Source organism: Scylla paramamosain, chromosome 8, assembly GCF_035594125.1.
Source record: "Scylla paramamosain isolate STU-SP2022 chromosome 8, ASM3559412v1, whole genome shotgun sequence".
Taxonomy (NCBI): domain Eukaryota; kingdom Metazoa; phylum Arthropoda; class Malacostraca; order Decapoda; family Portunidae; genus Scylla; species Scylla paramamosain.
In genome coordinates, this window is record NC_087158.1 from 18,581,349 (window position 1) to 18,609,262 (window position 27,914).

A 27,914-nucleotide genomic window follows, 5' to 3' on the forward strand; every position below is an offset into this window, starting at 1 on the left:
GCTGCATCCAGTTGCCATGGGAACAAAATTATTCACACGAACCGAATAGTTTGACTTACTAATGGAAAACATCAGTCCGAATATTATGAAATCAGCCACGATCGTGCCTCGTTTAGCAGACTCAGTTTCTTCTGTAAAAATAACGCATTATTGAAATACTACTACTACTACTACTACTACTACTACTACTACTACTACTGCTGCTGCTGCTGCTGCTGCTGCTGCTGCTGCTGCTGCTACTGCTGCTGCTGCTGCTACTAGTTAATAATAATAATAATAATAATAATAATAATAATAATAATAATAATAATAATAGCTGTGATAGGGATAGCGGATTTCTTAACACCTGAAATGATGGATTGATTGATAGGTTTACTGATGTAAATATGAAAAAAAAAAAAAAAATGTACAAATAAGGAGAGCGGAACCTGTCAGCCTTTCCCTGGGCATAGTAGGGAGAAAGATTTATATGAAGATAATTGCAAGTACAAAACTTAAAAAAGCAATAAGAAATAAGAAATATACATGTATGTACAAATAGTAACAGGTAGCTAACTGATCACAGACTGAAGCAGTGGTGGCCAATAGATGGATAAACAAAAAGGGCTCTTGCGGCTGCGTCCAGGGACAGACTTCCTACCGCCTCGCATTCCTTACTCCTTAGTACGCTCCTGATACTACTATCAAGTACTAGTAGTAGTAGTAGTAGTAGTAGCAGTGGTGGTGGTGGTGGTGGTAGTAGTAGCAGTAGTAGTAGTAGTAGCAGTGGTGGTGGTGGTGGTGGTAGTGTCTTTGTTTGTTTATCAATGATTGTGATTCACTAAAGTGGTAAAAGGCGATTATTCGGATACATAAGGAACATCAATCGGTTTTAGTTTGCTTTTTTGTGACATTTATCGATCAGACTGGCGAAATCTGAAAAGGAAATTGCAGTGATAAATACACTGAGGATAAATACATACCAATAAATAAATTAATGAACAAAATAAAGTAATAATAATGACAACAACAATAATAATAATAATAATAATAATAATAATAATAATAATAATAATAATTAATAAATAAATAAATAAAGATAAATAAATAAATAAAACAATGCGTCTTTTATCCTAGTTGAAAATGTAGAGCTGCTACTTCCCAGAACTTGTGGTGTTGAGTTCAGGACGTAGTATGAAATCTACCGAAATGGCCGAATTTCTTAAGTATATGTAAAAATTTGTCATGATCAAAAGTTGTTCAGTAGGTCTGTGCCAGGATTTTAGTCCTTGAGGAAAAAAAAAAAAAATAGGTTAGAGCTGATCATGCATTCGTGAGTATTGCAAATTAGATTAATCAGTGAAGTAGACTGTGACCTGCGTTGTGTCCTTTTAAGCACTCATCCTACCTATCACCAGGCCAGACGCCAGCAATCAGGCATAGGGTATCCTGGGGGGAGAGAGAGAGAGAGAGAGAGAGAGAGAGAGAGAGAGAGAGAGAGAGAGAGAGAGAGAGAGAGAGAGAGAGAGAAATCACACTTGTCTTTGAGTGCAAATATTAGACTATAATGAAATACAATAATGGGGTATTCTGCTTATTGAATTTTATTATTCTGGCATTGTATTGAACTTTTTTTTAATTGAAATATTCTTGAGTTTGGTCGGCTAGGTAATTAGCTAATACATGAAAAAAGTAATGTATTTTTATTTTTTTATAATCCATTTTCAACTGCTGTAAAATTTGCAGAATTCCACAACAAAAATAAATCAAATAAATATAGTACATATACACAAAATTAGATAAAAATAGCGATTTCCAAGAACAACTACATCTTTTAAGGGAAAATTTTTGGAAGGGAGGGAAAACCTGTTTTGATGTAAGGTGAAAAGGATGCATGGGGTATGACACATTGAAAACTGTCATAATGCATGTGAGAGAGGGAGCTATTACCCTCAAACTCAAAAATAAATAACATAAATGTTATGCCTGTTCCCAAGATCTCACCGAGGTCTAAAGTATCCCCTGTGCCTCGGACAATTTTCATAAATGATTCTTTTCCTTCCATCTTTAAGCCATTGCCAGTAAAGCACACAGCCCTGCTCACCTCACTCATCTTTTACATCCTCCTCTGCCTATTTCAAAATTCCCAATCCCTGACAGACAGCTAAATCCTGATCTTTGCATCCTGGAGAAAAGTGAAACTTAAGAATCTGAAAAATACAAGCATAGGAAAGATGAAAATGTCACTAAAAGAAAAATTATAACAAGAAAAATAAAATAAAATAAAATCATAATAATGAAAGAAATAATAGTAATAGCAATGATAATGAAAGTATAAAAAATAAGGAAAGACTAAGATATAAGTAATTTATCTACATCTCTATATACAAGTTGAAATCTCTCTTAAAAGGAGTGGTCCAGACAAGATATAATAACCAGTCTCATTGTGGGAATGAAAATACATCTCTTATGGCTGACTTCTGTAATCTGCAGGGAATACACTGGCAATACTGAACCTGACCACAGTGCATGTAGCCACTATCCAGACTATCCCTACTAAATGAAAATTACAAACTCAATCCCTCTGACAAACTGTAAAATACATGGAAGCATTTCACATTCAAGTCACACTTTTGCAAGACAAGTGTCAGAACCGCACCACTCGGGACTGTGTCTGGAATGGCTGTGCTTGTGGTTTTGGCCTTTGCAAAAGTAGAGAGCTACTGCTTCCTCTTCCTGCACTATGTGGTCTCCTGACTCCTTGACTTTCTCCTCTTGCACTTGTTGCTGCTGCTGCTACCTTGGTTCGGCAAGCTGCATACCTTGACTTTTTGGTTGGGCTACCAGCACTTTTACCTCCTTGTTTTTTTGCTTTTCCTCTACCTCTTCCTCTCCAGTTGCCAAAGTTCCTCTTTCGCTTGATTCTGAAAACAGTAATATGGGGATAACATGCCTAATTATTTGTGTAGTCCAGGGACAATACAGAGTAGGGCATTAGTCATGCTATAGCCTGCAGCAAGACAAATGATTGTGACTATAATAAACATGGTACAGTGAGGAATTTCATAACATGGCTGTCATTTTCCAAAACAATGCTAATAAATTCAGTATTCATTCTATGTAAGTAAATACTGAGCTCATGGGTGAGATTCTAATGTATCTAAAATGACTCTTATATGCTAATGCCAGTAAAGGGATCAAAATGTGCAAAATTTGTATAAGCAAATGCTCTAATTTGTACATTAAGGCTTATATACTTCCCAAATAAATCGTTTAGCTGTTAGTTATGCAGACATTATTAAAAAATTAAAAGTTAATAAGGTATTTTCTGTATTTTGAGTAATGTAATGACATTAATATAAAATTAGTAGATATACATCTGAAGCTGACTGTTAGTTCTCCACTGAGTTGTGTTCTGAAAAGTTGTTGTGGTCCATGGCATTTTGTGTCACTACGACAAGTCAGTGTGTTCACTGTGTCCATCAAAACAAATATAAATTATTTTTCTCTGACTTAGATCCACTAACTGAGAACACAACACATCATACAATTCATATATTAGCTGTCAAGATGTCTCAAGATGACAGAAACTAAAGCAAAGAGTTTCTTACCCACGCCTGAACCCGCCTTGTCGGCTTACATTGCCAAAGTGAGGAGAGGTGCCTGGGTTGGGTGCACTGATGCTGTTCATCCAGCTGGTGCTGTCATCCAGCCCCAAGGATGAACTGTCTTCCATCATGTCAGCTTCAGCCCGGTCACTCAATACAACTAAAAACCAAATTTTATAGATTTTATACAGATAAAGAAAAATAAATAGATATAGGGATTGACACACACACACACACACACACACACACACACACACACACACACACACACACACACACACACACACACACACACACACACACATACACACAATTTTTTCTTATGGTTTTTACATTTGTTTACCCTACCTAGTCTATCAGGACTAGGACAGTGCCTCCTAATAAAGGATTTTGGATTTGGCATTTAGGAGCCATTAACCCAAGGGGATGCCCTTCCTACCCTCAGACTATGCCCAGGATTCAAACCTGTGTGCCTGGCAACACTTCGGCCTCCAAAGTGCACATGGTGCCATTGTACCAAGGTGGCCATATAGATAGCACCATATAATAGATAAATAAGACACTCATAGTTACCAAGTTTTTGAGCAGCATATCGCTGAGTAACATCCAAGAGTGCTTCTCCATATTTCTCATAGTTGGCTCTTGTCACATGAGGTATTTTCATCATCTCTTCTTCACTCTCAGGTAATTCCAATGACATACATCTGAGGAATATACATAATTAACAGAAATGGAATTGATAGTGTATGTGTGTGTGTCTGTGTTACAAATACAAAAAAGTAGTTCACCTGAGAGCAGTCATGTTAATAACATTGGTGTAGTTGATGCCCTTCGCTGAAGCAATGCCCTTCACTACACTCAGTAAGTCTTTGTAGCACTCCTTTTCTATTTCCTTAATTTCACTATCATCACTGGTTCTCGAGCTTGAGTCAGCAACAACCTGATTGGTTCTCGTGTGTGATATGTCAACGTGGAACTGTTAGGAATAAATAGATTAGCAAACTTAGACAATGTTAGAGTTCCAGGTAGCCAGCCTTTTCTCACTTCAGAATTTGATTTTGATAAAAAAGACTGAAGTACCATTACAATTTGAAAGTGCTATACAAGCTTATTAAAAATGCATTTCTTTCACATAAGCTTTGTACTCACCTCCACACATACACACATCATACAGACATTGGAAGAATTGTAGCTGTGATTAAGGTTACACCTGCAAAAGTTTATGTTATGCTGCAAAAGTGGAGATGCAAATGTGGAAGATGACATGTAAATAAAAATTTCTGCTGTGGTCATCCTCTCAAGGGTAATCCAAAAAACAAGAGGCAAAGTAAACAAAACTGAAATGCATAATATTTTCATAGTGACCAGACAATTTCATGATCAAATGGATTTTTAACAATAATAATCTGAGACACAAAATACCACTCAGACACTGATTTCCTGATTGGAAACCTGCCAACACAGATAACTTACTGTGGCACTAGGGTTGCTGAGGAATCTGTCACATTTCTGTCCAGGCCGCAAGTAAGCGAATGTCATATCATCTCTACTGACAACCATGTCTTCCTGCAGGTAACCCTCAAGCACCAACCGTCGAAAGAGCCTCTCTATGTCATTGCGGCCGAAGTCTTTCCCAATGCCATGCAGGGATAGACGATCATGTCCTGGAGTAAACAAAATTGAAAATCAGTTTCTGCACAAATGACTATGTCAAGTAAATAAAACTGAAAATCAGCTTCCAGACAGATGATTGTATCCATAAGAAGTCAAAATTAAAAATCAGCTTCTACTGAGATGATTGTGTTCTTGAGGAAACAAAATTGGATATCAGCTTCCTAAGATAATGGAGTAACAAAACAAAACAGTTGCACATGTCAAAATCCATCACATGAGCAAAGCATTCAGAGAGAGAGAGAGAGAGAGAGAGAGAGAGAGAGAGAGAGAGAGAGAGAGAGAGAGAGAGAGAGAGAGAGAGAGAGAGAGAGAGAGAGAGAGAGAGATATATATATATATATATATATATATATATATATATATATATATATATATATATATATATATATATATATATATATATATATATATATATATATATACACATATACAGGAGCTTGAGTGCTATGATTTCCTTGCTGACAACATTCATGCCCTCATGGTTTCTATCCCTGATTTCCCAAAAATGCAATGAATAGTTAAATCTCATATGACCAGAGATCTTGTCCTAATCATTCAATAAAAACAATACCTACATGTAAACACAGTTTTTATTGCAAAATTTAAATAACCATGGAGAGTAATTCTAAATATTTGGTCCATTATTATCTTAACTGTCATATAAACTCACAGTGGTGCCTATATTAAATTAATCCACCAATATCACATTGAGAAATAAAAAAAGACAATGTGAAAGTTTTATTTATCTGTCAGGCCAGCAATTGGAAATGGGACAGTCCAGACAAGGTAACACACACACACACACACACACACACACACACACACACACACACACACACACACACACACACACACACACACACACACATCATTCACACTTTCAGCCATACTGACCCATCATACTTTTATAGAAGCAAAAATAAATAAAAAAATATATAAATAGATAAGTTAGTAAATAAATAAAATAAAAAGTAGATAAATGATAAATTACGTAAATTAATCATTCAATCTTACCATTTTCCATTATTTTCTTGAGCTTTGAGCCTTTCATGATATCCACAAAATGGTTGAGTGTGAAGTTGTTGCTCCAGCGGCCACCAGTGCACAGCTGCTTCACTGTCTGCAGGATGGTGCGCACTTCCTGGCTCACGTTGTGCTTCACATAAGACGACTGGCAAATGAAAATGCAAGTTATTAGTGACAGTTGTTATACATTTAGTGACACAGGAATCTTTCATTTTTGTTATGTATTGAATTTTGAGTTCAGCAACTGTTATAATATGGACTTTTTTCAATTTCACAAAAATGGGAGTTATCAGTGACAGAAGTTAAATATTTAGTGACATAGGGATTTACTTTCTTTATCATGTATTGAATTTTGAGTATAGCAATATTTATAAAGTATGCTCTTACAACTACATAATTTATCTTGATACTGAGTTGACTTCATCTGCAGCTACTGAATATTTAGTGACAAGGATTTGGTGTCTTTTATCATATACTGAATTTTGAGTTTGGCAATATTTATGATGTGGGTCCTTTCAACTTCATAATCTATACCATGTTGGATTCTCCTGCAGAGAGTTAGCCAAGACAAAGTTACAACATACACAGCCATCTACACCCACACACTCAACAACCCACTGTCTATCCTTCTCATATGCTTCATTACTTTACTTTTAGTCTGGTTCACTCTCAACTTCCTTCACACATATATTACATATAGTATATTCTATTTACTTCTCTACCAGCTGTTTTAGTCTCTCCCTCTGAATGCACCACCACCACTGCACTGTACCATCAGCATCCTCCAGACTTAAACCTCTATTGAACATTTTTGCATTCACCTTTCTTGCAACACTATCCATGTAAACATTAAACAAGCACGTCACACACTGTCTGATGCAGCTCTACATGGACAAGAAACACACCCACACAGTTAGCTTAGCTCACCAAGTTCTTGCAGTTGTCACATGCCAGTTGAATGTTGCGGCGGCAATTCTCTCGATCAAATATTTCCCCAAAGTAGTTGAGCATCTGAGACCGACGACAATCAGTTCGGTTTTCACAAAAAGCCACCATTCGCCACAGGTTGTCAAAGTGATTCTGTTTTGCCTGCCAGTTTTCTTGATCCACTGTGCAAACAAGATGAAATTATTAAATTTGCTGTTTATTTCTCTTGCAATCTTTGGCTTTGTAACCAATATGCAAGTTAACCACATCCTAATCACCACGATGGGATCATGCAATCCAAAGTATCATTACATAAAGAGTTTTGGCTTCATTCCCCTGATTCAGTTGTGTTCTTCAGACATGTCACTGCACTTTCCATTATTAATGTTTTTTCACACAAATATTGTTTGGATTTCTACTGCATACATTTTGCATAAAAAATCACCCATTGCACTGATCTATTACACTACAGCATCTTTTGTACAAAAGATGCATACAAAATACAAACAAGGAATTAAATAATCATTTCCTATCTTGCATATTTTACACAGGCACTACTCACTGACAGTGCTTCAGTGATAATACTGCTTACCATCATGCCTTCATATGCAAAGTTCAATCCTATAAATTCTATACCACCACATCACTAAAAAGTGAATTGTCTTCCTACAATTAATTACAACATTTCATACACACAAGTGGAAGCATCACTGACCCACAGTTTTAGTGATGACTTTATAACCCTCAAGCTGGAATAATTTTTTTTTTTTTTTTTTTTTTATGTGGGAAGGACACTGGCCAAGAAAAAAAAAAAAAAAAAAAAAAAAAAAAAAAAAAAAAAGCCTACTGAAATGCCAGTCCTATAAATTGGTCAAAGCAGTAGTCAAAAATTGATGAATAAGTGTCTTAAAACCTCCCTCTTGAAGGAATTCAAGTCATAGGAAGGTGGAAATACAGAAGCAGGCAGGGAGTTCCAGAGTTTACTAGAGAAAGGGGTGAATGATTGAGAATACTGGTTAACTCTTGCATTAGAGAGGTGGACAGAATAGGGGTGAGAGAAAGAAGAAAGTCTCGTGCAGCGAGGCCATGGGAGGAGGGGAGGCATGCAGTTAGCAATATCAGAAGAGAAGTTACCATGAAGATAACAGTAGAAGACAGCTAGAGATGCAACACTGCGGCTGAAGACAGTCAGTTAGAGGAGAGTTGATGAGACAAAAAGCTTTTGATTCCACCCTGTCTAGAAGAGCAGTATGAGTGGAACCCCCCCAGACATGTGAAGCATACTCCATACATGGATGGATACAGCCCTTGTACAGAGTTAGCAGCTGGGGGGGTGAGAAAAACTGGCGGAGATGTCTCAGAACGCCTAACTTCATAGAAGCTGTTTTAACTAGAGATGAGATGTGAAGTTTTCAGTTCAGATTATAAGTAAAGGACAGACCAAGGATGTTCAGTGTAGAAGAGGGGGACAGCTGAGTGTCACTGAAGAAGAGGGGATAGTTGTCTGGAAGGTTGTGTCGAGTTGATAGATGGAGGAATTGAGTTTTTGGGGCATTGAACAATACCAAGTTTGTTCTGCCCCAATCAGAAATTTTAGAAAGATCAGAAGTCAAACGTTCTGTGGCTTCCCTGCGTGAAATGTTTACCTCCTGAAAGGTTGGACGTCTACGAAAAGACGTGGAAAAGTGCAGGGTGGTATCATCAGCGTAGGAGTGGAAAAGACAAGAAGTTTGGTTTAGAAGATCATTAATGAATAAGAAGAGAGTGGGTGACAGGACAGAGCCCTGAGGAACACCACTGTTAATAGATTTAGGAGAAGAACAGTGGCCGTCTACCACAGCAGCAACAGAACGGTCAGAAAGGAAACTTGAGATGAAGTTACAGAGAGAAGGATAGAAGCTGTAGGAGGGTAGTTTAGAAGTCAAAGCTTTGTGCCAGACTCTATCAAAAGCTTTTGATATGTCCAAGGCAACAGCAAAAGTTTCACCAAAATCTCTAAAAGAGGATGACCAAGACTCAGTAAGGAAAGCCAGATCACCAGTAGAGCGGCCTTGACGGAACCCATACTGGCGATCAGATAGGTTGTGAAGTGATAGATGTTTAAGAATCTTCCTGTTGAGGATAGATTCAAAAACTTTAGATAGGCGGGAAATTAAAGCAATAGGACGGTAGTTTGAGGGATTAGAACAGTCACCCTTTTTAGGTACAGGATGAATGTAGGCAAACTTCCAGCAAGAAGGAAAGCTAGATGTTGACAGACAGAGCTGAAAGAGTTTGACTAGGCAAGGTGCAAGCACGGAGGCACAGTTTCGGAGAACAATAGGAGGGACCTCATCAGGTCCATAAGCCTTCCAAGGGTTTAGGCAAGCGAGGGCATGGAAAACATCATTGCGAAAAATTTTAATAGGTGGCATGAAGTAGTCAGAGGGTGGAGGAGAGGGAGGAACAAGCCCAGAATCGTCCAAGGTAGAGTCTTTAGCAAAGGTTTGAGTGAAGAGTTCACCTTTAGAAATAGATGTGATAGCAATGGTGCCATCTGGTTGAAATAAAGGAGGGAAAGAAGAAGCAAAGTTATTGGAGATATTTTTGGCTAGGTGCCAGAAGTCACGAGGGGAGTTAGATCTTGAAAGGTTTTGACACTTTCTGTTAATGAAGGAGCTTTTGGCTAGTTGGAGAACAGACTTGGCATGGTTCTGGGCAGAAATATAAAGTGCACGAGATTCTGGTGATGGAAGGCTTAAGTACCTTTTGTGGGCCACCTCTCTATCATGTATAGCACGAGAACAAGCTGTGTTAAACCAAGATTTAGAAGGTTTAGGATGAGAAAAAGAGTGAGGAATGTATTCCTCCATGCCAGACACTATCACCTCTGTTGTGTGCTCAGCACACAAAGACGGGTCTCTGACACGGAAGCAGTAGTCATTCCAAGGAAAGTCAGCAAAATACCTCCTCAGGTCCCCCCAACAAGCAGAGACAAAACACCAGAGGCACCTTTGCTTAGGGGGATCCTGAGGAGGGATTGAAGCGATAGGACAAGATACAGATATGAGGAGGAGCCTAATGGAGAAGAAAGGGTGACAGCATAAGCAGAAGGATTAGAGGTCAGGAAAAGGTCAAGAACGTTGGGCGTATCTCCAAGACAGTCAGGAATACAAGTAGGGTGTTGCACCAATTGATCTAGGTCATGGAGGATAGCATAGTTGAAGGCTAGTTCACCAGGATGGTCAGTGAATGGAGAGGATAGCCAAAGTTGGTGGTGAACATTGAAGTCTCCAAGAATGGAGATCTCTGCTAAAGGGAAGAGGGTCAGAATGTGCTCCACTTTGGAAGTTTAATAGTCAAAGAATTTCTTATAGTCAGAGGAGTTAAGTGAGAGGTATACAGCACTGATAAATTTAGTTTGAGAGTGACTCTGTAGTCGTAGCCAGATGGTGGAAAACAAGGAAGATTCAAGAGCGTGGGCATGAGAGCAGGTTAAGTCATTGTGCACATAAACGCAGCATCCAGCTTTGGATCGAAAATGAGGATAGAGAAAGTAGGAGGGAAAAGAAAAGGGGCTACTGTCAGTTGCCTCAGACACCTGAGTTTCAGTGAGGAAAAGATGAGGTTCAGAAGAGGAGAGGTGGTGTTCTACAGATTGAAAATTAGATCTTAGACCGCAAATGTTGCAGAAGTTAATGAAGAAAAAGTTGAGGGGGGGTGTCAAGACACTTAGGGTCGTCGACAGAAAGGCAATCTGACCTGGGGACATTCATGGTCACCTATCCAGATGGGAACTCCAAGGCTGGTGTAGGAGTTGCCATGATGATTTAAAAATTTTTGAGTGAAGGGTGTGTGTGTTATTAGGTGCTTGTAGTTTTGTGTGGAGGAAGAGAGTTGTCTTTAGAGGGCAGGCTATGACTGCCCCCTTGTGTTGTGAGACACAAAGGGAAACATTCAGTGAGGTCACAGCTGGGTTTAATGATAAGTTCACAGCACTCCCTGAACAGTGCTTTAGACCTCACTGGGAGTAATTATCGTTTCGGCAGGTGTCTACTGCCTCCTCCTAAAAAATTATCATACCACGTTATTTCCCACAATACTCACTTTCAATCAGCTTCCGGATTCTATGCATATCCGGGTAGGAGTAGAAGAGAATGCAATCTGCAGCCTCGCCATCCCGCCCAGCACGGCCAGACTCTTGGTAGTAGCCCTCAATGCTCTTAGGCAGAGAGTAATGCATGACAAAGCGTACATCTGGTTTGTCAATCCCCATACCAAAGGCTATTGTGGCACAAATCACCTAAGAGGATGAAAATCATGTTAGCATACTTCTATCTATTCCTTTTCTGTTTGTAGGACACCACAAAGAGAAGATTTTATATCTCTCCTTATCACCTCTTACAACATGCAGTGAATAGAGTGGCAGTATTTTTAGCCCCAGCCATAGAGCAAAAGCATATATAACCTTATTTCTTAATGGCATTTTTGTCAAGACAGTGAACATTTCTGTTTCATACATATGACCATCATTACATTAAGTGTATTTGTCATATGCATGTTTTGCTTAAAAGATTAGAGCATCAAAATTTCTATACAAACACAATTTGTACAAGTGCTTCCATGAATAAAGTTGTCTAGTGTCTGAATGATACCTTTAAGCAGAGGAAGGGAAATTCACTTGTACTGACCTTGACTTTGTCATTAATCCACTGATTCTGGATATTACTCCTCTGGATGTCTGCAAGCCCTGCATGGTAACTCTTGGCCTGCACAGGAAAATAGACTTTCTTTAGCAATTTATCTGGCTAGATAGATGCATTACACAAGGGAGGGCATTACATGTATGTTCTTACCTAACTGTATTTTTACAGGACTGAGTCATTATCATGTGTATGTGTTTATGTGCGTGTGTGCATTAGTGTAACTTTGAAGTATTTAGCTTACATCTTTCTAGGTTGAATCATACAAAATCTGCACATATCTAGATTATTACTAATACATAAAAAATAAGTGCAACTAACCATAATCCCACATCTAGTGAGATCAGCAGCCACAGTGTCACACTCCTTCCGAGACAAGCAATACACAATGCCGGACTGATTCTTGTACTTGGCTTTTATAAGCTTGGCCACCTCATCAGTCACCTTTTTTCCTTTCTTTGGCAAGACTTGGTACCTCAAGTTAATTCTGTTGAAACTGTTGAGGAACCTGCAAAAGACAATGCAGCATTACTAATGGTAATGTAAGTGGCAGTGCATTAGGGCTTGTGTACATTTTCCTTTTTATGTGAAGGGCTACAAAAATACAATAAAAGTGCCCACATCACCAAAACACTTCTGAATTCAGTGAAGGTTATAGAAAAGCTGTCTCTAGACTACATACAACAAGGGATTATTTATAGAAATAGCCTCCCAAGACATTCTGTATACATCGCCCTCTCGAGTTTTGCGATTGCTCTCTTCTGAAAGCATAGTGGTAAACTCAGGGATTGCAAAACTCAGGGTATTGAAAACACTGGAAAATCACTTATTTACTCTAGTCACATGGCCTACACCTGTGAGTGTTGGTGTTTTGTCATCACATTCACAGGATGATTTGGTGGTGCAGCAGTGCAGCACAACTGCATCTAAAAATGTGTGTGTGTGTGTGTGTGTGTGTGTGTGTGTGTGTGTGTGTGTGTGTGTGTGTGTGTGTGTGTGTGTGTGTGTGTGTGTGTGTGTGTGTGTGTGTGTGTGTGTGTGTGTGTGTGTGTGTGTGTGTGTGTGTGTGTGTGTGTGTGTGTGTGTGTGTGTGTGTGTGTGTGTTTCATCCTCACATCTGGCAATGCAGCAGTGCAGTACCACTGCATCTAAAACTGTATAAGTGTGTGTTTTGCCCTAACATCTGAGTGATTTGGCAGTGTAGCGACGTCACATCCACCCCAGTAGTGAGACAACTCTCATTTGTTAGTATTTTTTTGCAATGCTTTGGTGCCATTGCCAATCTTTCTCTGCTCCTGTCACACTGAATAAACTCTGTTGCATGGTGAATAAATATAGATATATAGCCTAATTTAAAGTTATCCAATTATTTGGTGTCTTTTGTAAGAATGGGAGACTAATTTAAACTTATTCAGTGTCTCTTGCAAGAAAGGCAGATTAATTCAAAATTATTCAATATCTCCTGTAAGAATGGTAGACTAATTCAAAGTTATTCAGTGTCTCCTGTAAGAATAGTATATATTTAAAAGAACCACAAGGGAGGTACTCAAAATAAGACACAAGAATTATGTAACTGTGTGGTTTTCGAGTGCAGCACCAGCACTCAGTTATAGAATATCTCGCATCAAGTTCTATCAGTAAATCTAGAATCACGATGAAATATGTGTCACAGTACCATTTTGTGTCGGCGTCAAGTCCAAGCTGGTGAAGGATGTCAACCCTGACCCTTGGTGTGGCTGTGGCTGTCAGGGCCATGAGGGGCACTCCAGGGAATCGTTGGCGCAGAATACTCAGTTTCTTATAGTCTGGCCTGATGAAGAGATATAAAGACAGAGTAACATAGTAAAGCAACAGAGAATTTATATTTTTCCATCACAACCTCGTTCTGTCTAATGAGCTTTCCTGTCCTCTTGTTTTCTTTTATGCACCTGCTCCCTTTGCCTTATCTTACCTTTCACACCTTTCCTAACTCCATCTCTCACCTGCACACACATGACAATGACCTCTCACCTGAAGTCATGCCCCCAGTCTGAAACACAGTGGGCCTCATCAATGACAAATCTTGAAAGTCTCTGTTGGTTGTAGAGTCGTTCCAGGAGGTCGGTAAATTTCTGACTAGCACTTATCTTCTCAGGAGTCACATACAAGAGTTTCATGGCTGTGGAATTTCAAAGCACTGATTAAGGAAAATAATATATAAATGAATAAATGAATAAATAAAATAAAACAAATAAAAGTGAATAAATAAATAATTCAGAATAATAGTGTTTTTGATTTGGGATATAATAAATTATAAATGAAAGTAGCTGTCCATTACTGTCAATTAATACTATCTGACATTACAGTTTACAAATACAGTGGTTTCATGGCATCCCAGTTCATTTCACGGCAACAACTAAATATTTCAAAATTAGATGCCAAAAAAGTACCCAAGTTTTGTTCAAAGATAATGCTCCTGCCACCTTACATTTAATTTATTAAAGGCCTATATTTTGTCCCTATGACACCAAATCCAAAATTAGACACACAAAGATACCCAAGTTTCATTTGAAGTTGCTACCTTGCTTTCAGTTTTAAAAAAAGTTACATTTTTCCCCATATCAAAGCATCACAAAACTACTAGGTCACTTAGGCAATACTAGACTGTACAGTAAAAAGAGAGTGAACTGTGTGTGTGTGTGTGTGTGTGTGTGGTGCTTTGTCTGGGCCAACTGTGTGGGATTGCTGGCCTGGTATATACATAGATAAATAGACTGACAGTAAAAAGATGCACTACTTATTTCCTTCCTTGAGAGATCCAAGAAAGTCTGGTTCTCTTCCTGCAAACTGATGTCTCCACTGAGACGCCCAGCATGGATCTGAAATTTATACAACAATGAATATATTTTGTACTTCCTTGACTTTCATAACAGGTTGACAGAGAGACCAAAATAATGCTCTTAATTATATAAAGAGAAACATCAGATTTCTTTCCATATGCATGCCTTCAATTAATTAAATTTTCCATAAATTTACTTATTATTGACCATCCTCAGTGTCCTATAACAGTTTATATATATATATAGATGAATTGTTCATTAAGTCTTATTAGTCAGCAAATTAATTAAAACAAATTAAGGATAGATTCATGATCCTGAGAGTGTATAGCTTGTATTAATGCCTCATGCTTTGAGATTCAACAAACCTAGTGAAACTCAGTCAGAAAAACAATGAAAGTTAACACTACGAAAGAATCTTATTCAGTTATCAGTATGTTAACCAATTACCTCCCTCAATACAATTAAATTTTCTTCATTATGGTGACATTAAATAATTCATATCCATTCAAACACTCATGGGAAGCATTATTACATCACCCCACTAATGAAGATCACCAACACTGGAGACTGCAGAAACTTACATCAAGGGAGGCCAATTTCTGCACCTGGTCTTGCATCAGAGATTTGAGCGGGGAAATTACAATGGTGACCCCTTCTGTCACACATGCTGGCAGCTTGAGAGAGAGAGAGAGAGAGAGAGAGAGAGAGAGAGAGAGAGAGAGAGAGAGAGAGAGAGAGAGAGAGAGAGAGAGAGAGAGAGAGAGAGAGAGAGAGAGAGAGAGAGAGAGAGAGAGAGAGAGATTAGATTTGCTGTTTGGAATACACAATAACAAAAACAAACATGTAACTAAGAGACATAAACATATGTATTTACAACACTATTGAAAGTTAATCTTACTGGCAATAATATCCAACCTTAAAATAAGAAAAAAAAAAAAAAAAAAAAAAAAAAAAAAAAAAAAAAAAAAAACATTAACATGAAGTGTACCCACATTGCCACCCTACATCAGCTCCCCATAGTAGCCGGATAAGTAAAGGAAAACAAATAACTTCTTTGATGTAATAAAAATGTGCATACTGACCTGGTAGCACAGACTCTTCCCTCCACCAGTGGGCATGAGCACAAAACAGTCCTTGCCCAGCAAAGCTGCATTGATTGCCTCTTTCTGATTCTCCCGAAATTGCCTCAAGCCAAAGTGCTGATGGAATATCTAAAATGGAGATAAAAGGGAATATCTTAAATTTTTTCCATTCCTGTTGTTTGAAAAGATCCTGTAAGAACTAACCACAAATGGATGCCTCAGGACAACTAAGAGAAAAAATAAATAAATCACTTAACAAATCAGTAAGCAATATGCTACCAAATGCCTCAGATGGTTTGGCCACACAGAACATCTGGCAGAAAGTGAGATATTTGAGTATAGTAGATGAAGTGAGTGCAAGACAGCAACTCAAAGTGAAATGGAAGGATACTGGAGTATATGAGTGATATGAGTGAGAGGAGGATAAGAAAATTAAAGCATGCAAAGAAGGAATGTAACTCAAGAAAAACAAATGGAGACTCTTCTGTCACACCCATTCCCCTGAAGCAGATGTTAACAGCAGACATAATATATGGGTTGATAAGACAGATAGACAGTTACCAAATGCCATCCTTTCCTAAATCTGCATACATACATTTACCAAAGCTGTCTCCCAGAAAGGGGGAGAGCCAAGACAAAGCACACCACTTCCACATTCAGACTTGTTCACACCACTCTCTTAGCCCCTTGATCCCTGACAGAGAAGAGAAAGTACTCCTGCCCTCACTTTTATGGAGTCAGTCACACATAGAACCTTTAAATCAGTGCCAGTCCTGGTTACCTTGAGCATCTCTTTGCAGTGTGGGTAGTTCATGCCACTGAACTCGCCCGTCACACCATCATTCCTCACGTTGCCAGTGAAGCGGGCAGCACCAGGCTCATTCAGGGAGGGAATCTGTTCCTTATTTGGTGATTTGTAAATAGCTTTGGTGTAATTTTTTTCTTCTGAGATCAATATTTTGTCTGTTGTTTTCACCACCTTCCCAGGAGCAGCAAATGGTCCTTCTTTCCATGACTTTTCCCTGTAAAAAATGGAAGCTTTATCATTTATTAAGGCTTCAATTTTGCCTGTCTCTCTTGACTAGACAAATAACAGAATGATTAAATTGTCTTAATAGGTAAGAATGCAAGGATGGGAGCTTTTACAATGTAGGCTGTGGAGGAAGTCAAAATACAAATACTAGGATGCTCATGTTACACAGATGAGTTGTGCAATGTGGTGAGGAAGATCAGTCTTCTCTCCCCATGAGATCTGTAAGCTAAAATGTGAAGGAATGCCTGTGAATGTATACAGTTCATGTGGAAGTCCTGCAGTGACTTCCTGCCATTCAAGAGGCATGCCAGCCTAGTATATAGTTAAAATACATAAAAGGAAATACACCTACCTAGCTCTAGATCCCAGAGACACTGTTTCATCAAAATCATCAAAATCCTCATCCTTCAGTTCATCTTCCATTATCTTGGTGTTGCTGGGCACAGAGGAAACTCTTTGTAAACTTGTCCTTTCACCAAAACTAGGAGCAGGACTTTGTTTCTAAAGGTGAATACATTTACCATTAGTGGGTCTTATATTTCTGATTAAATCCTATTGCTAACTGGTAATATAGTAGCTTGATAATTCACATTGCCAATTTTGTAAATAAAAAATTATCCAATCCTTTCTCAAAAGCTAGGGAAGATCTAAATTCTTTTCTGAGATCAGTTATCCACCATTACTGACTTGTCATGTACTAGCACAAAAGTAACAGATGTTTTGTGAGTAAATTCCAAATGGCAAACTTAAATTAATATATATGTGGCCTCTTTTCTGTAGTCCACACACTAAATTTTTCAATGCTATTTTTAAGCTGCTTCCATGGAGCTAAAAAGGAGAAATGATGGTGATAGTGGCCATGATGATGTTTATAAGGAACATAATCTAGTATGAACTGTTCCCTTACCTTCTGTAGCCTCCAGTTGTCTATCGTTTGTGGTCCTCCCTGAGCAGAGGCATCACAGGCGTCATTCTGTGTCACCTCAATGAAGTCGTCTTCCATTACATCATCAGGGGGAAACTCACTGGAGTAATCTGCTTGTTTGATTATTTTCTCAGAGTTTAAAGCCACTGAAAATAAACGTTAAATAAACATCCTGATAGTGAGTAAGCAACTTTACCAATATTAGTAATGATGATGCTCATGCATAACAAAAAAATAAAAATAATTCCTCTCCCAAATTATGTATTCAACTCTGCATCAGGTTACGCACCTAAATTCTCAGGCCTGGGATAAACACTGGCTGTCGACGTCTTTCCAACCACAGTAGACGATCCAAAATCACTGTCTTTTTGCCACACAGGCCTGACATTAGATTTTTTAAAACCACTTGTGCTGGCATGAACTGAAGCACTCACTAAAGCACTGGCTTTTGGTGTTAAAGAAGTGTTTGAGGGATTAAATAAAGGTCTGGTATTGGTATTGGCAATTTTCAGTCCACTAGTGCTCAATGAAGTACTGATGTTTGGTGTTACAGAAGTGTTTGTGAGGCTTAATAAAGATCTAGTATTGGCAGTCCTCAGCCCACTAAGCTTGTCACTGCTTGCTGGTGCTGCCTTGTCTGAGCCTGATGCCAACTTCCGATGGCTTCCAAAAGAGAACTTTCGAGGTAAAACTGCCTTTTGTGCATTTGTCACATTAGGTGTACTGGTCTGGATGGATGAACACTTGGATGAATTGTCCACTGCTGCACTTGAACCTTCCTGTGATACTCTGGAAGTACTGGGAAAGTTGCCAGGACTGCCTTGATGCATTTCAGGATCCGAGATTCTATCACTTATAGCATCAGTTGAGAAGTCTAGAGATTTTTTACAATGAGCCATTCCCATCGAGTCATCAATAACTATACCATTGTTTAAATCAGGCACTATTGTGGCATTAGCTTCTTGATGCTCACATGAACCAATCCCAGTATTCTTAATCATGCTGAAACTGTTTTGTGAATGGAGAGTTGATCTATAATGCTGCTCATTGGGGCTGAGGCATAGTGAATTATCACCAAAAGATTGGGGGTCTTGTAATTCTCTCTTTCTATGACACTCTTCGTAATTCTCCAAACACTTCACTATTTTCTTATATGCAGCCATAGCTTTCATGTGCTGTGTTGTGTTGTAACTAGGCACCTCCTGCAAGATTCCAAGGGGCAGACTCATTAGCAGCTTTGCCATGATGCTGAGCAGGGACGACTGGAGGGAATTTATCATTGATATGTCATCTTCCTCCAACTCTGTAACCTGAAAGTAATTTTTGATCATTCAACTATTTATGCCTAAAAAATTCATAACACAGCATATTCATATACTAATGAAGTCACAAAACCTAGCTCATAAATCTATACAAATTTATGCAAAAAACAATTACCCTTAATATTGGATGCTTTAGAATCTGGTCCTCACTCATGACCTCAAGGGAAGATCCAAAGTTTGGCATGTTTAAAAGAGAGGTTTTGCAAGCATCCTGCAAGGTAGTGGTGGAAGGCTCCTGTGCTGGGTTAGGTATCTTGTGTGATGCACCAGCTGGAAGACTTTGTGGTGTGCATGAAGAGGCAGAAAGGACGTGTAGTGACTGCTGCACTGGGTGAGTATCCTGTGCTTTCTCTGATGCTCTAAGGAAGCTGATGGAAGGCTTCTGTGCTTTAGATAATGACACGTAAGTGACCATAGGAGTGACTTTGTGCACTGGTGCCTCCTCACCAAGAGGGTGCAGGATGCCAGACTGAAGTTTTCTCTTCTCCTCAGAAACTTTGGGGAAGGAAAGGTTTGTTTCATTCTCTTCCTTGGGTGCAGCACCAACAAATTTACTTGTATGACCGAGTGCTGATGATGTTTTCACCTCTGCTTTAAATGATTCATCTTTGTAAACAGGATCTGAAGAAAAGAAAATGACCACTTATTCCCTATGACTTACAACCACTTTCTCTCTCTCTCTCTCTCTCTCTGTCTCTCTCTCTCTCTCTCTCTCTCTCTCTCTCTCTCTCTCTCTCTCTCTCTCTCTCTCTCTCTCTCTCTCTCTCTCTCTCTCTCTCTCTCTCTCTCTCTCTCTCTCTGGGATTCACAAGTTATTTTCCACAAGGCTACTCTTTTGTAGTCATGAATAGCAACTCATGAGGAGTCAGGAGACTAAATGTTTGTAGTGTTAAAAAATCTATATCAATTTATTAAGTTTGCTGAATTATCTTTTAAATCCTTACCTGTACTTTTGGGAGACAAGACAGACACACCCCCCTCTGCCTGAGTGCTGCAATGTGACACTGAGGGTGAGACATGCCCATCTTCTATTCCAATGGCTTGTGTCTGCAATAGAAAAAACATTCAGATTTACTTATCTTGGCTATACATACAAAGGATACTGTAATTTGGTATGACTCACCACTGGGGAGGCAGAATTGTAAAATTTTCTCCAAGCTCAGACTTTATCCTCCAAAATCTAAATATAATTGGCTGTACTTATATTGCATAATGTTTCTGTTAACTATGTACTGTTCACTAAAGAGATCTACCAAGAAGGTGGACACATTAAATTTTAAGATGTATATAGAGAGAATGCTTCTTTCTATATGAATTCTAAAAACTGCAACACCTACTTATTCATTATACAAACACATCCAGTATACAACATTTTTTCTTAAATACTTTGCCAAAAGGACATTGAGAAGTATCCTTGGAGTGTGTTTCAATTAATGCAGTATCTGATGCAGCATTTGTGGTACTGGTAAACTCTTGAGAATCCTGTGGCTTCAACATCTCTTCCCATCCTGGTCCCTTCTCTTCCTCCTCATTTCCAAAAAAGTCATCTTGAAAAAAATCCTCCTCTTCATCTTCAATAGCCAATCCATTTTCTGACTCTTCATCAACCTGAAAAGCAATAAATATTAAGTTTTATTACACAATACTCGACTCAAATAACTCATTGATGGCACTGGATAGCACATCAAAACCTACTTCTAACTACTTTATTTTGCTGCATGTAAACTTCTAACAGCACTGTGGATGGCCCTATTTTTTCTTTTTCTTTTCATGAGGACTTAAGAAGAAAAATGTAAATGGCTATGTAAACTGGGTGTGCTGACATTAGGTGAATATGATTCACCCATGTAAAAGCTAACAATATACCTTTAAAAGGTGAAGTTGCTGATTATAAAAAAAGGAGAAAAAAGAGAAATAAGACACAAATAAAAGGTTGAATACTGAAAGGTAAAGGTAACAGACCTAACCAGAACACACCTTGCTTTTCAAAGGTGATGAGTCATCTATCAAGTCCTCAATATCAACTTCATCGTCTGATGCAATGACCCGCTTTGTGCTTTTACGAACAGCTTGTACAGCTTCCTCCTCTTCTTCAGTTTCTTTCTTGACTTGCTTACTGCAAGGAATCTGAGTACCTAATAAAAAATATAGCTCACTATAACGAAAAATTAAATACCTCCTAATACAAAATGTTAAATCAATGAGCAATGCAAACACTGTCAAGGATGAGAGGAATATTAAATCTGAATTAATCATGAATATTTGTAATCACCTACAAGATCCCACTGTACATGTTAAATTTTACCCTTGACACGTGGCACACTGCTGAAGTCTTCAAAGTCATCATCATCATCATCATCACTTATAAAAATTGCCTTAGATGGACCTGCCATAGGAGACCTGCAAGCAATAAGAAAAGCAAACCATGGGGATCATGATCATGTATTTTTTTGTTGTTTCAATATTCCCAATAACATCAGTGAACCTTATAGCTTTTCCAAATCTTTTTAACCATTTATATATACAAATATGATGGCTTTCAGTAAAGATGAGAAAGAAGAAAATGATACCAAAGCAGGTGATATGCAATAATAAAAGGATATTACATCCTTGAATGTGTAGTACCAATCAGTGAAGTTAACAGACACAACAGTTTTCTTACACAGTAGCAATGGGACGTGCAGCCCCAGCTTTATCAAGCAAAGCATTTCCCTTGTTCATTGGTTTGGAACTCTTTTGAGAGGAACTGAAGAAATCATTGAGGCGTCGCTGCCGAGGAGATATTCGTTTGCCTCTTCTCTCCATCTGTCCTGTAACACCTTACAGAAAAAAGTAAAATTAAATTTATTCCTGCATATCACCCACTGCTTGTTATAAATCAAAGAAATTTATCAGTTGTATTTTACTGGCAAAGAATAACAATTCTCTAAATTAAAATACACTAAAACCTCACTATGTCAGAATAATTTGGAGGGGAAGGCTGATCTGACTTATCCAAATCCAGCATTGTATCTAAATTCCTTGTCCTCAAAGGTATTCAGCAAGCCTTCTGCAACATGCTGGATGTCCAGGCTGTGCACTGTTACCCCCTCAGCTCTTTCTTGCATGTACCATTTGTAGATAGATTCATCAAGGTTTTTATGCTGTGCCCCTCTTGCTCTTTGCAGGTCCTTCTACTCCCCTTAAAAGTGTCGGACTTAACTGACATCCAACTTAGTAAGGTTTTACTGTACTACTTGTTACAGAGCCAAATTAATATGAATAGAGAACTGACATACTGCATTCAGTTTTACTTCTTTGTCTGATTCTTCTTCATATGCAATTAGCTAAAGTAATTCAATGAATTTTCAGACAGTGCACTTTTCTAATTGAGGGCAAGAGGCTCATGAATGTTGTGCCTAAAAAACTAGCATATGGAGTTAGCATGATTTTGGGGATGTTCAGGAGTTAGGCAGTATGTATTTGCTTTCCCCTCTATAAAATTCTACTTCCCATCAGGTCCCCAGACTTATTTTGCATTAGAAAACATATAAAGATACATATGTTGTATGAAACTGCAGTTTATCATACAAGTAACTTTAGTTATAGTTAGGTTACTGTAAAGGCTTGTTCACGCTGGCTGCAATACTACACAAGATATGCAATGGACAGGTTGAAAAACCATGTGGCTTCCAATCACTATACTAGTGCTTTTTAAATACGGGTGTTCACACTGGATGCAATGCTATGCTGGCAATGTGTGCAATCATTGCTCGTGTAGCTTGCCTGTCACAGGCCCATTAATTTTTTTCAAACATAGATTGGCTGATGCATGCATGTCCCAAGTAAATTGCGAGTCATTCTGGCCAACAAGGCCATGCTGTCACTCATAACTGCATTGCTCCTTGGAAGAGAAGGTGCACACTGCTTGTTGCTCCCTTTTGAAGAGAAGGTGCACACCACACGCTGATGATAGAGCAACTTATAGATGAAGATATTCACCAACCATCAGTCTTGCCAGATTTATTTCATGCACCCAATTTCTTTTTCTCTTCTTCATTGCCACAGCCAGCAACAATAGTTCTTCCTCCTCCTTCTCCTCAAGAGACCACATAATGTCTCCATGATCCTGCAAATGCACTGAGCTTCTCAGTGACGTGACATTTGACACAAACAACACTTGCATCACTCGTGGTGTGAACTACAAGCATTGCCAGTGTCAGCCTGTGGCATCACATACCTAGCTTAGCATCACATCTGGTGTGAACCCGCCTTAAGTATGGGAATTTCCCTAATTTTATAATGAGCATATTTTCAAGAAATGTCATGTGTGATTTATTTTTCTTGCCTCTACCATCCAAAGCTTGTTGCTTTTAGTAAGGAAATTGAGTAATCGCAATTTAGCATACACTAACTTTAAAGGTTTCAGTGTGTGGTCAACCACCACACACTGAAACCTGAAAATATGTAATTAGGTACACTAAGTATGGTATGCAATACTGAAATACTATACAGATTAGAGGGATTGTATGGTTATGGAGATACATGGCAAATCTTTAATAAATACAACTTATATATAAAAGTTATATAAGATATGGCAGATAAGAACTGCCTGAATTCTGTGCTGGAGTTGTAATAAATCAAAATCAGAATAATTACAAATTCACTTCTACTTTTGTGACAAGTCTCATTAGCGAGAGCTCTTTGTGCTAAGTATTTTGAACCATATATATATATATATATATATATATATATATATATATATATATATATATATATATATATATATATATATATATATATATATATATATATATATATATATATGTGTGTGTGTGTGTGTGTGTATGTGTGTGTGTGTGTGTGTGTGTGTGTGTGTGTGTGTGTGTGTGTGTGTGTGTGTGTGTGTGTGTGTGTGTGTGTGTGTGTGTGTGGCTTTCTTTGGTATGTGTTATAGTGAGCAACTGGTCAAAACTGGACTGCAAGGCACCCCTCCCATTGAGGTTTGGCTTCAACTGACTCACTCTCCCAAGGGACAAGGGGAAGCATGTCTGTTCATACGTGTGTTTGGTAAGTACTTCAGAATTGATGTCAAATAGGTCACCATGATTGGTCATTTTGTTTGAAGGCAATAACACAGCCAATGAAAAATGAATTATCAATTTAGCCAGTCACAGTACTGTATTTTGTAGGAGGAAGGAAGGAAGGCAGATTTTAATCAGTCTAGCAAGATGCCCCAATGTGATAACTGCTCTGTTAATTATTTCCAGTGCATAGCAAAGTAAAAAATAAATAAATAAATGAATAAATAAATAAATAAATAAATAAATAAGAAAATAAATAAATAAAAAATAAAAAATCAAGAATCCTTGACATTTTTACAGGGGCATAGTGTCCTGCTGACTTCTGTAAAGTGGCCTGAGTGTGAAAGAGATTGCCATTTACATGAAGAAAGACATATTTGGAGATGAAGAGGCAGGAGAGCAGAAATAAGGTAAAATTTAAGGTAAGTTTAGTTAGTAAGGATAGGTTTGATTTGGTTATGTTTGGTTAGGAATGGTTAAGTTTGGTTAGGTATGGTTGGGTTAGATTAGGTGAGGTTAGTTAGGTTAGGTATGGTTAGGTTAAGTTAGATTAGGTATGGTTAGTAAGGTTAGGTTAGGTATGGTTATGTTTAATTAGGTTAGATAATAACGCCACTAGCAGTTTTTGAAAATTTATCGCCTTTTTATTGGGAGTGTTATTGTGAGCGATTGGTCTAAACTGTGAACTGTTGGTATTTGCAAGGACGAAACTTTTTCTGGCAAGTTTTGATGCGTTCTGACTAATTTGCAATAAAATTTTGTCAAATTACTGTTCCTTATGGTGTGGGGGGGGGGAATGACAACAGAGTAATTAGCGACGAAGTGATGGCAGATTACTTAAAAACGCATCAAAACTTATCAGAAAAAAAAAGTTTCGTCCGTTATATACAGGGAGAATGGAAATTTACCACTTTCACTCGTGGTGCTCTGAATCTTGACCCCATGAACATTGTTTCCCTTGGTTAACCTTCACAGCAGAGTAATACATAAGTACACCTGTAGCGTGAGTATAGTAAATGCAAAGCTGAACAACTGTATTTTAGAGGCCACCACCATCACTCATCAGGCCTGTATCCCACCACCACGAAACGGCGCTCAACATATAACATGCATACACCTTCACTAACCATACATCCCACACGTCATCAGTCATCATCACGTATGCATGCGTAATACATAAATTTTGTCAGTATTCACCTCATGTAGGCAGGAGGCGTAAACTTACTAGTAGCCTTCAGCCTTGGCGCCAAGACACCCGCGCGGGTGATAAACACTGATTACTGACTGAGCCACGCCAACGGGAACACATACTACCTATACACATTGCACATGGAAAACATTAACATAGAGGGAAACAGTGAAATAAATGTGTACCAGAAGACAGAAATATAGATATCAAAAGCTAAATAGACAAAATAATCAGAAGATTTGAAGCCATAACTATGGCATATTCCACTCAGTTTTTACCATTAATCCGTTATGAAGAGGCGATTCGCTTCCTAGCACCTATGTAGTGACAGCCTTATGAAAGTGCTCTTATACCTGCAAATATCACGGCAATCGGGGACCTTGGAGGGCTTTTTCATTCGAGAGACATTGCCGAGGACCTTTGCCATTCCCACAGGAGAGTAAAGGAGGCTGTGGAGGCTCCGACCACGGTACCACCAAAACGGTGATATCCATGGCGGCCGCCACGGTCGCCACCGGGATGGGCACCGCCATTGACGACCGCAGACACGGCCATCGGCACGACCTTCCCTACCACCGCCAACAAATGTGAACTCTCTTTACTACCCAGGGAAAGACGCAAGAACCCCCGCACCACCTGGGACATATCGAGGAGGTAAAGGCTTCCTTTCTGCTGATGTGTCAACGGATCAATCTATATTTATTTTATTTATTTATTTATTATTGATTTATCATTATTATTTTTTATTTATTTATTTAATTAATTAATTAATTTATTTATTTATTTATTTATTTATTTATTTTATTATTATTATTTTTATTTATTTATTTATTTATTTTTTTTGCTGCTGCTGCTGCTGCTGCTGCTGCTAACCCTTCCCGCGTCTCCCTGGGTAAGTACCTCTTTGAGTGGGTACCACGTTCGCTGGGGAATGGCTCAGCACTCATTGTGACCGTTTGGGAACATAACATCCCCAAAGTGCCACTTTTCCAGGAGAGAGATTTCCATCTCGGGAAACAGTAAGTGACCTGCCCGAGGGCTGAGAGGGATGGCAACTTCTACAGCTATTCCATTGGTATACAGTGAGGTGGTTACTCTGTTCTGGATCGCTCCACATTACCTTCCTAGGACCGCTACAGTTAAATGGCCTCGCCTCAAGGTGAGGGGTCCCATATCCTTCAAGGTATCCGTCATGCAGTGGGTTTACTGGCCCCAGCCTTACCTCCTGCCTCAGCTACGCTGCCACAGGTACCAGATTAGGCATTCTATCATTACCTGCAAGTCAGCCACACTTACTCTAGTGTCCCCCACCCTTACCACCAGCACGACACTACATGCATGAGGCAGCACCACTTCCAGTGTGGGAGGTGATGGTAAATTTATAGTTTAAGCCATTACACACTACGTGGTAATAACCTACCTCATTTTGTTCTCACTATTCACATCATTTCTAATGATTACACTACTTGTCGGAAATTAGTATTAACGCCACAATAGGCCTGGGAATGCACAGCGCTCTCAACTTTTTCCAAGTCCACAGGTAAACATAAATGGGTAATTTCCCCAAAATCTAGAGAAATTTAGGGAAATTTCCCTAAATCTAGGGAAATTCTCTATATCTAGGAAAATACCCCAAACTCTCCCTCTCGCAATTTGACAAGACATTGAGAAGCACCTAATTTAATCTAACCTAACCCAACCCAACCCAACCCAACCCAACCCAACCCAACCCAACCCAACCCTAACCTAACCCAACCTAACAACTGAAGTTCAGGCAACAATACACCATTTATGTTTACCTGTTGACTTAGAAAAAGTTGAGAGTGCTGTGCATTCCCAGGCCTATTGTGGCATTATTATTAATTTCCGACAAGTAGTGTAATCATTAGAAATGATGTGAATAGTGAGAAGAACAAAATGAGGTAGGTTATTACCACGTAGTGTGTAATGGCTTAAACTATAATAATACCGAGGTCATTCAGGCTGTCCTCTGACCACTATCAGTTCAACCATTACACCCAGCAACTATACACCACCCTCTCACTGACAAGATTGTTCCCTACAGACAATCAACAAACAACTGGGTTAACTGCAGTGGTCCTAGCCCCAGGTACTCTGCAGAACACCATCACCTCCAGCCACCACTGTGAAAAAACATGGCTGCTCCTCAGTCTTGGAAAAATGCTTATGTTGTTCCTTTGCTAAAGAAAGGTGATTTTAATGATGCAAACATTTATTGTCCTGTTTCTTTTACTGGTACTTTCCAAGATATTGGAAAAAATTGTATGTCAACAGCTTTTAGAATTTTTAGAGGATAACAGCCTAACAGCCAGCATGGCTTTAGACCTAATCTCTCTACTGAGTCTGCGCTATTATGACAGATAATATTTACAATGATATTGACCATAAGAGAGTGTCATTGTTGATGCTGTGTGGTCTGTCTAAAGCATTTGACAGTGTCAGCCATGATATCCTCTGGAGAAAGTGTTCTGACTGCAACATGGATTCCTTCTGGTTCAATGACTATGTAAGCAGTAGTACTCAGTCCATCAAAATGCAAAGGGCAACATATACCAAAGTAAATG

At 38.7% G+C, this 27,914-nt stretch overlaps 2 protein-coding genes across 18 annotated transcripts in view; one reads left to right on the forward strand and one right to left on the reverse strand.

Moving 5' to 3' along the window:
• The window catches only part of LOC135102901 (collagen alpha-2(I) chain-like), a 107,941-nt gene that overhangs the window by 67,076 nt on the left and 12,951 nt on the right, over positions 1-27,914 (forward strand). For 9 of the 11 annotated variants that reach the window (XM_064008542.1, XM_064008540.1, XM_064008539.1 and 6 more), the window contains 2 exons: positions 24,014-24,126; positions 24,441-24,550. The exons of 1 other annotated variant lie outside the window; for it this stretch is intronic. The gene's annotated coding sequence lies outside the window, so the exon portion shown is untranslated. The remainder of the gene's footprint in view (positions 1-24,013; positions 24,127-24,440; positions 24,551-27,914) is intronic. One more of the 11 variants, XM_064008537.1, reaches the window with a different exon arrangement.
• On the reverse strand, positions 1,669-26,767 carry LOC135102900 (recQ-like DNA helicase Blm). 7 transcript variants are annotated; one of them, XM_064008534.1, is made up of 26 exons: positions 26,750-26,767; positions 21,740-21,896; positions 21,383-21,477; positions 21,055-21,212; positions 20,464-20,685; positions 20,022-20,124; positions 19,193-19,698; positions 18,045-19,065; positions 17,738-17,901; positions 17,183-17,331; positions 16,579-16,819; positions 15,798-15,926; positions 15,297-15,389; positions 14,673-14,754; positions 13,907-14,054; positions 13,572-13,706; positions 12,218-12,404; positions 11,885-11,962; positions 11,301-11,496; positions 7,215-7,396; positions 6,276-6,432; positions 5,061-5,251; positions 4,376-4,563; positions 4,161-4,291; positions 3,591-3,747; positions 1,669-2,903 (listed from the first exon to the last, which is right to left on the reverse strand). In XM_064008534.1, exons 2-26 carry the CDS (start codon positions 21,880-21,882, stop codon positions 2,627-2,629), a joined length of 5,133 nt encoding a protein of 1,710 aa, XP_063864604.1. In that variant the 5' UTR covers positions 21,883-21,896; positions 26,750-26,767; the 3' UTR covers positions 1,669-2,626. The 7 variants fall into 7 exon arrangements, with proteins under 7 accessions (XP_063864604.1, XP_063864603.1, XP_063864599.1 ...); XM_064008533.1 differs by lacking the exon at positions 26,750-26,767 and adding an exon at positions 25,683-25,934; XM_064008529.1 differs by lacking the exon at positions 26,750-26,767 and adding an exon at positions 25,608-25,934.